This window comes from Phocoena sinus, chromosome 15 (genome assembly GCF_008692025.1).
Source record: "Phocoena sinus isolate mPhoSin1 chromosome 15, mPhoSin1.pri, whole genome shotgun sequence".
NCBI classification, from domain to species: Eukaryota; Metazoa; Chordata; class Mammalia; order Artiodactyla; family Phocoenidae; genus Phocoena; species Phocoena sinus.
The window spans coordinates 16,049,299-16,061,721 of record NC_045777.1 but is presented as its reverse complement, the minus strand read 5'-3'; the positions used below and the strand labels follow the sequence as shown (position 1 = coordinate 16,061,721).

The following is a 12,423-nucleotide window of genomic DNA, read 5'->3' as shown; positions in this document are numbered from 1 at the left end:
ACTGTGGTCAAGTTCTGGGAAGTCAGGACATTACTAGCTCTACCTAAGTCTTACAGTCCCAACACCCCTCATCGGCCTGGTGGGAGGTCAAGAGAGATTCTCGGTGGAAGCCCCAGTGATCAGGAGAGTTGGGACCAGTTTTTATTTCCCTTCCTCGATGGCCTTAGGAAGATCCAGGGATTAAAACTCAAAAGTTGCCCCTGAGGACAGGAAGGTATGGGCCGCAAGCGTAGCATTTATAGACCAGTCAGTTGTATACGAGGTCATCAGATCTACCCCCTCCCCATTTTACAGATGCAGAAGTTGAGGCCAGAGAGGTGATGTGATTGGGTCGGGGGAAGGCAGGACTAGAGCTCAGGCTCCCCAGAGCTGAGCAGACAACAAGGTCCCTGGATGAAATCTAGTAGTGATGGCCTTGGGAGGCACCTTCTCGGTTGAGATTCCTGAAACTTCCTCTCGACCTCAAAGTCTTATAAGTTTGGCCAGAGGCTATTCCACGGTGTTCAGAAGTGGGTTCCCTGAAAGAACAAAGACTCTGGGAAGAAATCTGGGGAATCAGTGGGCTCTACAGCCGGTCTCAAATTTCTTCCTCTAAACCTACACCTTCCTGGGCCCCTGCTGGTAGACCCAGGACAAATATGTCTGACTCCTGGCGTCGGAAATCCAGCCTAGGACACAGAGCCAGGGGTGCAGGAGGTGCAAGCTGGCGGTAGGCCAGGGGCCGTCTGAGAGGCCCTTCCTGGGAACCCCAGCCCAGCACTCCCCTACGCCCCGACTCAGGGGTTCTCTCGGAAGACAGGCTGGTCCTCCTCTCCGCCTCTGCCCGGGTCGGTTAATATTCAATAGAAGTTACCTTAGGTCCCCGACCCTGCTAATACTGAGCAAACATGTGGAAAACATCATTCCGTGACTGAGCTCGCGCCGGGCACTGATAACACCGGCCTAACCTTGAGGAGCCCAATCCCCAGCTGCTGACAGCAGCCCTTTTCTTAGGCCGCCACTTGGCGCCCTGGTGGGTGCGGGCTGGTAGCCATGGGAGGGGTGTTGCGGGCAGGGCGGGACTCAGGCAGGGGAGCGGTGCTGGGAGCTGGCATTCGTCCAGAATGGTGGGTCTGGGGAGAGGAGATTTCTTACCTTGGGACCTCTATCATATCCCACTAAATTCCCGGGCTCCCTGTACACTATCTGACTTTCATTCTCTGATTCCAACAATGTGTGAAATCAGGAGAGAGTTAAATAGCGGGAATGTCAACGTTCCATTGAGAAACGGGGCATAGGATGTGCCCAAGAATCAGAGCTTGTCTCATCCTGCGCCTTTTTTCAGCCGCTCAACAGATATTTATTGAGCACCTACTGTGCGCCAGGCTCTGTTCTACTTGTTGGGGCTACAGCAGTGGACAATAGGGATGATGTTCTGGCTTTCTGGAGCTTGTCTTCTCTTAGAGAGACAGAGAGTGAAGAAAGAAACAGAGAGTAAGTACAAAGAAGAAAAACAAGGCTGGAGAAGGGGCTTCCCTGGTGGCGCTGTGGTCGAGAGTCCGCCTGCCGTTGCAGGGGACACGGGTTCGTGCCCCGGTCCGGGAAGATCCCACATGCCGCGGAGCGGCTGGGCCCGTGAGCCATGGCTGCTGAGCCTGTGCGTCCGGAGCCTGTGTTCCGCAACGGGAGAGGCCACGACAGTGAGAGGCCCACGTACAGCAAAAAAATAAAAATAAGGCTGGAGAAAGGACAGAGCCTGCGGGAGGGATACCACATCAGACAGGATGGTCAGAGCAGGTGTCTCTGAGACGGTGATATTTGCACAAAGACGTGAGTAAATGAAGAAGAAGCAGCTTAGCTGCAGGGGGAAGAGAATTCCAGGCAGTGGGAACAGCCGCGGGAAGGCTTTGAGGGGGAGTGGCCGAGTGAGTCCCAGAACAGCGGGGAGGCAGGTTTGACAGGCAAAGAGAATAAAAGCGAGATGGGAGAGACAGGGCCATCACGAGGAATTGTCTCTTTACTCCGGGTATGATGGGGAGGTCCTGGTTTTGAGCAGTGGAGGGATATGACCTGAGTTGGGTTTTAGGGGATCCCTTTGTCTTTTGAGAAGTGCACAGACTTCAGAGGCAAGGCCAGAAGCAAAGTGACCGGTGAGGAGGGTCTGAACTGCCCCAGGGCCCAGCCCGGAGCGGGAGCCGCAGATGGATCTTGCAAAGCTTTCTGATGGAATTTGGAGTGTGAGAAAAAAGGCATATAGTGAGACTCCCAGGCTGGGAGGAAGAATGAACCTGCCTGTTCCTGGGATGGGAAAAACCCCGAGGAGCAGGTTTGGAGGGAAAAGCTTATAGATGGGGAGACCGAGGCCCAAAGAGAGGATGTGACCCCCACCAGCACATGGAGAGTGAGGGATGAATCCCAACAGGAACCCAGGTCTCCTGCCGCCCCGTCCTCCCTCCTTCCAGCTTCAAAAACATTCCACCGTGAGGCCTCCCGGACTCCAAGGGCCAGGCCAGGGCAGCAGAAGGACCACCTTACATCTTAGGCCAGGATGGGGATGCCCAGGGGGTGTGAGGCCCTGGTGGACGGAGGCCCTGGGTCTCTGAGTTCCTGGCAGGGGGCCCCGCAGTCGGTCAGGAGGGAGCCAGAGCTTTCCTGAGCTGCTCCTGAGAGGTTTGTCTAGAGCACATGCACTTCCTGCTGATGGCTGAGGCCACCAGGGCAGGTGGTGCCTCCAGATCCCCTTGTCCAGGCCTTTTGCCTCCACATTCAGGAATCCCTGACCATCTCCGTCACCCAGAGCAACTCATTTTGCTTGTTTTAACACTTTCATCTGGAAAGAAAGGGACCCTTTTTCAAAACAGAGCTTGAAAGCCTGTCATCTCGACAGATCCCCTCTTCAAAGACCCACCTTCAGCCCTCTGCCAAGTCATCACGACCTTGCATGCCTCCAGTGATGGCTGGGTCACTCCTACAGCCACCCAGCTGTGTGCGGGGCAGTTGTGGTGCTTGGCAAGTTCTCCCACAGCTGGGCCAGGACCCATCTCCCCCCATTCCCACGTGCTGATCTGGGCTCTGCTCCCTGGGCGCTCCCCAGCGCCCCCCAACTCCCACCTCCAACCCTGTTTCCTTTGTTCCAGGCCAGCCTTGCAGTCCTTCCCTCTGGGTTCAGCCACCTCCCCTTGCTCCTCAGCCACCCCTCATGTCACGGGAGCCCCCCACCCCCACCTCTCTCTGCCTCCTCACAGCCGTCCAGAACGAACGGGACCGGATCAGCACTCGCAGGTCGAGCTACGAGGACAGCAGCCTGCCCTCCATCAACGCGCTCCTGCAGGCCGAGGTCCTGTCCCAGCAGGTACTGGGGATCCCTCACCCCAAAGAGGAATCTCAACTCCACCCGTGACCTCCCCAGCCAGGCCCTGGAGCAGCAGATGGGAGGGCCCTCAGCTATCGCAGAAGGGAAACTGAGACCAGGATCGCTCAGCCGGTTTAGTAGCAAAGACCCACAGCCGGCACTCAGGGGTCCTGTGGGGCCTGCATTCTGCAAGCCAAGCAGTTTTCTCTCTCGCTGAGGGCCTGAGATCAGCTTAGCCCCGAGAGAAAAGAAGAGTGGACAAGCGGACAGAGTAGCAATGGGGCTCAGCCAACCCCTTGCTGTGTGACCTTGGGCAAGTCACAGCACTTCTCTGGGCAGTGGTTTCTCCACTTATCCGATGAGGATGAGGATTTTTGCTCTGCTTCTCCTCTAGGGCTGAGGGGTTCCTCGGGGTTCAAAGGAGCTGGTGGAGGAGGGCGCACGGGGCAGGCAGCAGATAGAGGCCCAGAGAGAGCTTCTTCCCCCATAACTGCCTCCTCAGCATCCTCCCTTTCTGGTTTTCCCTGAGCTTCCTTCAGAGCTGAGAAGGCACCCACAGTCCAACTGCCCTTTTCCAGACAGGAGAGCTCTCCGGGGTGGGAGCTCTGTGCAGGGGACAGAGGATATAAGGAGGGCCTGGCCATCCCCAGTATTTTCCTTCATCTCCCCCAGATCACCTCCCCTGTCTCTGGAATCAATGGCGACATTCGGGCAAAGAAGATCGCCAGCATCGCGGATGTGTGTGAGTCCATGAAAGAGCAGCTGCTGGTGCTCGTCGAGTGGGCCAAGTACATCCCAGCTTTCTGCGAACTCCCCCTGGATGACCAGGTGAGGGTGAACACGGTCTGCGGGCAGTGCGGGCCCTGGGCAGGTGGGTCCTGCTGGCCCACCTGGGATATAGCCTTGGACTGGTTTGATTTTATTTAACAAACATACACAGTGCTCATGTGCGCCTGGAGCTGTTTAAATCACTTTATAAATATTAGCTCATTTAATCCTTCCAACAACCCTAGGGTATCAGTGCTATTATGACCATCTTATAGGTGAGGAAACTGGGGCACAGAGAGGTTAAGTAACTTACTCAAGAGCACACAGCTAGTATCCAACACAGCTGGTATTAGAACAGGCAGACAAGCTTCAAAGTCCAGGCTAGTAGCTACTGCACCACTGCCCCAGGCAGCTCTCCTGGGGAGGATATTGGTAGGGGCTCAGGGACAGGGATCAGGAGGTTTGGGCTTGAGCCCTTGCTCTAAGATAGGTTCTCTGTGTGATCCTGGACAAATTACCTTCTCTCTCTGAGCCTCCATTTTCTTATCTGTAAAGTGGGAATTGTAATATCCACTTCAGAAAGCTGTTGGGAGGATTGAGGGACATTGCCATTTTAAAAAAGTTTTTATTGGAGCATGGTTGATTTACAATGTCGTGTTAGTTCGGTGTACAGCAAAGTGACTCAGTTATGCATATACATATATGCACTTTTTTTCTTTAGATTCTTTTTCCGTATAGACCATTACAGAGTACTGAGTAGAGTTCCCTGTGCTATACAGTAGGTCCTTATTAGTTATCTATTTTATATATAGTAGTGTGTACATGTCCGTCCCAGTCTCCCACTTACCATTTGAAAAGCGTGAATCACGTAATGGGGCACCTACACAGTCCCAGGCCACAGCGGACCTCCCTGTCAGTTTCTTCCTTGTATCCCACCAAGATACTCAGCATTTTATTTCCCAAAGTACCTCCTTTGGAATACCAAAAAAATGTCCCAGGGGAAAAAGGGGGCTGAAGGGGCGGGGGCTGAGGACAGTTGAGTTTCTGAGATACTGTAAATGGTGACGCCTGCCCAGGGCACCCCCGAGGCCTCTGCAGACACCTTCCCTGTTTGGGAAAGAGGAGCTGGGCTGGGTCACCTTCTCAGCTCCAAGGGAAGCTGAGGGACACCAATGGGTAGGGTTCCAGGTACCGGCTCCTGGTGCATTTGCTTCTCTGTTTTGCACGTTTGCACAAAAGATTGGCAACACATGTCGGTCTATTAAAGTTTCTGAGAAGTCTTCAGGCAAGGCAGCTATGGAACTTTGGGAAGCCTAGGGCTTCTCGAAGTCTTCTGATGCCCAGGCTCTCCTGGAGTACATTAGTATCGCCTGGTGGGACACGCTGTGAAAACCCTGGTTTGGCTGGCCCTCACCCTCATGGGGGGGGCTAGATCAGACGCCCTCTCACATGGATTCCTCTCTGCTTTGGAAGGGATGACAAGGCAGGGATCTCGGCCGAGCTGCCCCTGCCTTTTCCCCTGCTCCTCATGTTCTGGCCCTGGTCCCCTCTGCTGGAGAGTCTGCATTAATGTTTAATCCCTCCTGTTCCTTCCCAGGGGCTCAACAGGGCAACAAGATCCCCCCCAAGCTAAGCAATTGTTAACCTCGATTTCCCACCCAAACCTTCCTGGCTGGGGCTCAGAGCATTCTCAGAGAGCAGTGATGGGTGGCCAGTAACACAGAATAATCATTAACATCACCACCCCCCTGCCTGCCCACCCCCAGAACAGCCACCATGTTAGGGGGCTAGACCCAGGGCCAGGAGGGTTCCCAGGTCCCCACTCATGGTGTATAAGGAGCTCATCTTGCCCAAGATGGGTGAGGCACACCTGGGAGAACTGGGGGCACTGTCTGTCGACATTGCCCCAGGAACCACCTTCCAAGTTTGTTTGCTTCTTGGTTTGTCTTGGACATCAACCCATTGAAACCTAGAAGGCTGGGTAGCATTGGATAAGGGGACTAAGGCTTGGAGAGAAAGAGCCATGTTCCCAAGGTCACAGAACAAGGCAGCCACAGGGTGTGAATCCAGGTCTTCTGCCTCCTGATTGCAGAGGCACTGGGGTAAGTGACGAAAGTCCTGCATGGCGCCTGGCATATAGGAAGTGCTCAATAATCAGCATCCTTTGGCTTCCTTTGGCCCTGGTCATGGAGAGGGAGCTCTCGCCTCCAAGGCTGTTTGCCGTTTCTCCTCTTTTCCTCTCACCCTCATCAGGCTTAACCATGGGGGAACAGATGAGGTAAGGGCATGGCGGTAGGAGGGGCTCGATCTGGAGAGGATGTTAAGTAGTTGGCCCATCCATTCACCTATTCCTTCCTGCTTCATTCAAACAAATGTTTATCGAATGCTTACTATGTGCCAGGTATCCTCCATGCCTTAGAACAACTTCACCTCCTTGGAGAGGCCTTTTATGATCTCCTCATTGAATGTAGTTGCTCTTGCCTATCACATGGCCCTCACGTTCCTTTCTTCTTCCCTCCCTCCCTCCATCAATCTATTTTTTCCTTCTCTCTCTCCCTCCCTTCCTCCCTCCCTCCCTCCCTCCCTCCCTTCCTTCCTCCCTCCCTCCCTCCCTTCCTTCCTTCCTTCCTTCCTTCCTTCCTCCCTCCCTCCCTTCCTCCCTCCCTCCCTCCCTCCCTTCCTTCCTTCCATCCTCCCTCCCTCCCTCCCTCCCTCCCTCCCTCCCTCCCTTCCTCCCTCCCTCCCTCCCTTCCTCTCTCCTTCCCTCCCTCCCTTCCTTCCTCCCTCCCTCCCTCCCTCCCTCCCTTCCTTCCTCCCTCCCTCCCTTCCTTCCTTCCTCCCTCCCTCCCTTCCTCCCTCCTTCCCTCCCTCCCTTCCTTCCTCCCTCTCTCCCTTCCTTCCTTCCTCCCTCCCTCCCTCCCTCCCTTCCTCCCTCCCTCCCTCCCTTCCTCCCTCCTTCCCTTCCTTCCTTCCTTCCTTCCTTCCATCCTCCCTCCCTCCCTCCCTCCCTCCCTCCCTTCCTCCCTTCCTCCCTCCTTCCCTCCCTCCCTTCCTTCCTCCCTCCCTTCCTCCCTCCCTCCCTTCCTTCCTTCCATCCTTCCTTCCTCCCTCCATTCCTTCCTCCCTCCCTTCCTCCCTCCCTCCCTCCCTTCCTTCCCTCCTTCCCACCCTCCCTTCCTTCCTCCCTCCCTCCCTCCCTCCCTCCCTTCCTTCCTTCCATCCTCCCTCCCTCCCTTCCTTCCTCCCTCCCTCCCTTCCTTCCTTCCATCCTCCCTCCCTTCCTCCCTTCCTCCCTCCCTCCGTTCCTTCCTTCCTTCCTTCTTTCTCCTCCTCCCTCCCTCCTTTGCTTTCCTTTCACCACTGTGTCCCCAAACAAGTGTCTGGCACTTAGTAGGCACTCAGCATTTGACGACTACAAGAACGAGCAGTCGAATGAACTAATGAAGAAAAGCATCTTTGCTTCCTAGTTTAGCCTGCTAAAAAACTTCAAACTCCCCAACCCAACCTTGCAGATAAGATCCTTGAGGCTACCAGCCTGCTACTGTTTGACCAGCCCCATCCTTTGGTCCTCATGCAAGCACCGAAGCAGGTGGTTCTGAAAGGGCAAGCGATGTCCTCCTGTGCGCTGGCAGGGCTCCCACCTCAGACTTCAGTCTTCTTCCAAGGCCTCCCTGTCCTCTCTGTAGGGAAGGGGTCGGTCAAGCAGATCCCCTGCCAAGGACCAGTGCTCACACCTTTGCCTCGGGAAGCAACATCCATGTCCAGATTCTTATAACGCTTTCTCAGAATCTAGAATCTTCCAGCGTCAAGTGGGTGGATGCCCTGGAGATCTTCTGGAGTAATGATTTCCCAAACACAACGCATCAGAATCAGAATCAACCAAGGAGCTTGTTAATTTCAGATTCTTGGGCCCACCCCAGACATACAGAATCAGCGTCTCTGGCAGTAGGGCCTAAGAATCTGCATTTTTACAAAACAGTCTTCATAATCTTTCATAGCTGATCCATGGGTAGGAATTCAGGAAAAAGCTCTAAAACTTTTAGAACTTTTTGGGTTTGTAGACCCTCTTGAGAGTCTGATGAAAGCCTTTAAGTCTCTGCTAAAAAAAAAACCACACATACCCAGTTGTTACAGTTTTACCAGCCATGCAGATGAGGCCCAGAGGGGAGCAGCAGCTACCGTGGACACAGCAATTCAAGAACAGGCTCAGCATTTGGTCTCCCGGCTCTGAGCACATGTTCTTTGCCCTTCCAGGCGGTTTTATCCATTATGGGAGGAAGGCAGTTTTCTTTTCTTTTTCTTTCTTTTCTTTTTCTTTCTTTTCTTTTTTTCTTTTTTTGTTTGTTTTTTGGCCGCACTGCATGGCATGTGGGATCTTAGTTCCCCGCCCAGGGATTGAACCCATACCCCCTGCAGTGGAAGCAGAGTCTTAACCACTGGACCGCCAGGGAAGTTCCAAGGCAGCAGTTTTCTGATACCCATTTTATAATTCAGGCAGGTAAAGGCAAGGAGAGCATTAAGCTGACTTGCCCAGGGTCATTGACTTGGCCGGGAGCAGCCTCCCCAGGGGTGTGGACACCTTCCCAGGGGTATGGACACCAGACGCCATCCCTTCTCTCTTCCAGGTGGCCCTGCTCAGAGCCCATGCTGGCGAGCACCTGCTGCTCGGAGCCACCAAGCGCTCCATGGTGTTCAAGGACGTTCTGCTTCTAGGTGAGGATACTGCCTGCCCAGCCAGGGCTCTGCAGAGGGTGTGCCCAGCACGGAGCACACCCGGGCACGGGAGATTTCCATGGTAGTGTGCAGGAGTGAGGGAGGAAGATCAGGAATGGTCCTGTCCTCAGTATTCTCAACTGGATACCCCACTCAGATGCAAAGAAATGTGGACTCGAAGAACCAAATTCCCCAGCATGTGAGTTAGAGCACAGTCAGGGTTAGCCCTGGAGTAACCTGTGCATTCTGATGTACTTTCTGGAGTAGGAGCAAAAGACATCCAGGAATGGCACAAACCCCCAGCCTATGTCACCTATGCCTTCATAGCATGTTTGTTTATTATTTTAAATGCTTATATAGGGCGCACCATGAGCCCTAGTCTGAGTACTTTACAAATACTAACTCCTTTAATATGACGACCGTAGGAGGTAAGCTCTGTAATTTATTCCCATTTTATAGATGGAAAAACTGAGGCACAGAAAATGACTTACCCAAATATATCTGGCTAGTCAGTGGTAGAAGCAGGACTCAACCCAGGCAGTCTAGTTCCAGAAACTGAGCCCTTATCCTTGGTGCTTTTATGCCTCCCAAGTGGCCCTTTAATGTCATCAGTGTTGTGGGTCTGTTGTCATGTTGAAGAATGGAGCTTGAGTGATGTGAAAGGGGTCCTAGGAAGTCAGGCTCCAGGCCCAGTCCAGTGACTGCAAGCAACTCATTCCTTTAATCTGGGCCTCAGCTTCCTCATCTGTAAAATGGGCGTGACAATTCCCACAGGCCCCTCCTCCCATGGGCACCAGCTGCATTATAACTGCCAATGGCAGGGCTTGTCCAAAGCTAGGGGAGAGGGGTACACCCAGGTGGCTTCCCCATCGCCTCTCCTTCCCAACCCATCCAGGCAATGACTACATCGTCCCTCGGCACTGCCCAGAGCTGGCAGAGATGAGCCGTGTGTCCATCCGCATCCTGGATGAGCTGGTGCTGCCCTTTCAGGAGCTGCAGATCGATGACAATGAGTATGCCTGCCTCAAAGCCATCATCTTCTTTGACCCAGGTACAGCCCACACCTCCCACCCTCCCCTGATGCTCCAGACCCTCTGCCAAACTTCTCCTACTGGGTTATGTACCCTGAGTTTACCACCTCCTCTCTTTAGTACATCAACCAGGAGAGGCCATTTCTATTAGCTCCATTTAACAGATGAGGACAATCAAGGCTCAAAGGGCTGAAATGACTTGATAGGGTGCACTGACTCCAGAGGCTTGATTTTTTTTCTTTCCCACTTTACCCTTCTTTCCCTTCCTCCCTGCTTTCTGCTCCTTACCTCCTACCATTCTTCTTTTCTTTCCCTCAAAAAATTTTTTTATCGAAATAATATTTATACACACTTAAAATGGAAGTAGTCTTCCCCACCACACTCTTCCTGTCCAAAGCCTACTCCCCATGGGGGAACCATTTCCAATTCTTTTTACTGTTTCTTCTGACAGTTACCTCTCCAGCTCTAAATAAAATGCTAACCCTTCTGTTCCTTGGTTTATCCATTTTAGAACATATTTTCCCTCTTGTGATAGCTGAGGATTGCACTTTTCTCTATCACCACTCCCATCTTTTCTCCCCCATCCTCCTAATCTATTTTTCTTGCTATTTCAGTGTCTCTACTGTTTGCCTTTATAAGGTCCTGTGCTTGTGCTATTATTTCTTGTCCCGTTACCTGTAGGCAGCATCTCCTAACCTTTCATTAGCAGGATAAAGAGAATGCACCCCACTCTCCCCATTCCATCTACTGACTTTCCACCTGTACTTTTTTTTTTTTTTTTTTTGCGGTACGCGGGCCTCTCACTGTTGTGGCCTCTCCCATTGCGGAGCACAGGCTCCGGATGCGCAGGCTCAGCGGCCATGGCTCACGGGCCCAGCCCCTCCGCGGCATGTGGGATCTTCCCGGACCGGGGCACGAACTCGTGTCCCCTGCATCGGCAGGCGGACTCTCAACCACTGCGCCACCAGGGAAGCCCCCACCTGCACTTTTATACAACGTTGTTATGGTTGTGTCTTTGTGCAAAGTGTGATTTCATTTCACAATGTCAAGATGGTTGCCTGGGCTGCAGAAGCCTGCTGGCTTCCTTCCCTCCTTCCATGTGAGAGAGGACCTACTGTGTGCCAGACGCTGTTCTTAGCGCCAGGCCCTCCTTGCATGGAGATCGCCTCTAGTAAAAATAGTGACAAAGAGGAAATGAGCACTGTTTATGGAGTGCTCACTAAGGCTCCGTTCTAAGCGCTTCCTGTGGACGTTCTCGCTTTCTTACTTGTGAGGTAGGAATTGTCATGATCGCTATTTTGCAGATAAGAAAACTGAGGCACAGGGAGATCGATTAACTTGCCCAAGGTCACACAACCAGGGAATGGCAGAGCTTGGATTTGAACTTCAGACTATCCAGCTCTTAAGCCCATGTTCCTACCTACCACACGCTATTCCCCATTTCTTGAGGGGGTAAGATTTCTAGTTCTAGTTTCTTCGAGAGCCTGGCCCAGGCTGCATCCCCTGTGGTGCTTGGCACGGAGCTAGATGGATAGTAACTGCTCAGTAAAAATGTGCAGGATTATTGATGCTGAGTCAGGGTCAGCAACCTGGCTTGGACGGGCAGGTGACCTAGGACAGGGCCGGGCACATGGGTGGTGCTCAATAAATATTTATTGACTGAATGAAAGAATGCACAAACGTGGCCCAGAAGAGAAAGCCCTGGACTGGAAATGTGGGTGAAGTTCTCTTTCTGCTGCTTACTTTATCCATAAAAGAGGAAATAAAAGAGGAAATAAATGTATTACCTCAATGACGGTTGAGATTAACTATTGGATGACCACTTGAATCACCTTCTTAGTTAAGGATCTAGAATGTATCCATTGATTTTTTTCTCATTCATTCATTCATCCTTCCGTCCATGTACCCATCCTCTCATCTAATTATCTATTCAACAAATATTGACAACACATGGTGCTAAGTGGTGGGTTTAAAAAGACAGAAGAGGGCTTCCCTGGTGGCGCAGTGGTTGAGAGTCCACCTGCCGATGCAGGGCACGCGGGTTCTTGCCCCGGTCTGGGAAGAACCCACATGCCGCGGAGCGGCTAGGCCCGTGAGCCGTGGCCGCTGAGCCTGCGCGTCTGGAGCCTGTGCTAGTGGAAGAGGCAATTACATCCTGTGTGCTCAGTAGTGATGGAAGAGCCACAGAAATTTGGGGACACCATGGACACTGAGAGTGCAGACTTTGGAGGGTGGAATGGAGACAGCTTCCTGAAGGAAGTGTAAACTAAGCTGAGACCCCAAGACGACACAGGCAAGGGAGCAGAGAAGAGGGGAGGCTATTGTAAGGCAGCAGAAGCAGTGTGTGCTGAGGTCTGGATGGTGGGAGTCAGGAGCCCTAATTCACATCATGGATCTGCCAACAAATGGCTGTGTGGCTTGGGCCAAGTCCTTTCCTTGTTCCGAGCCTCGATTTCCCCATCTTTAAGATGAGACGGTTGCAAGGTACCCTCTTGGGTGTGTTCCTAAGGTCCTGCCCCCCATCTTCCACTTCTTTCTCCCAGTTCTGCATCTTAGGAAATGTGACAGAAACCTTTTTCT

The 12,423-nt window shown here is 52.8% G+C and overlaps 1 protein-coding gene across 5 annotated transcripts in view; it reads left to right on the top strand.

Moving 5' to 3' along the window:
* Positions 1-12,423, top strand: part of HNF4A (hepatocyte nuclear factor 4 alpha) — a 28,846-nt gene that overhangs the window by 8,340 nt on the left and 8,083 nt on the right. For all 5 annotated transcript variants that reach the window (XR_004345947.1, XM_032606657.1, XM_032606656.1 and 2 more), the window contains exons 4-7: positions 3,225-3,331; positions 4,004-4,159; positions 8,725-8,812; positions 9,708-9,863. Coding sequence is in view for 4 of the 5 variants with exons in the window: in XM_032606657.1 (XP_032462548.1) it covers positions 3,225-3,331; positions 4,004-4,159; positions 8,725-8,812; positions 9,708-9,863 (507 nt within the window). In the remaining variant the exon portion in view is untranslated. The remainder of the gene's footprint in view (positions 1-3,224; positions 3,332-4,003; positions 4,160-8,724; positions 8,813-9,707; positions 9,864-12,423) is intronic.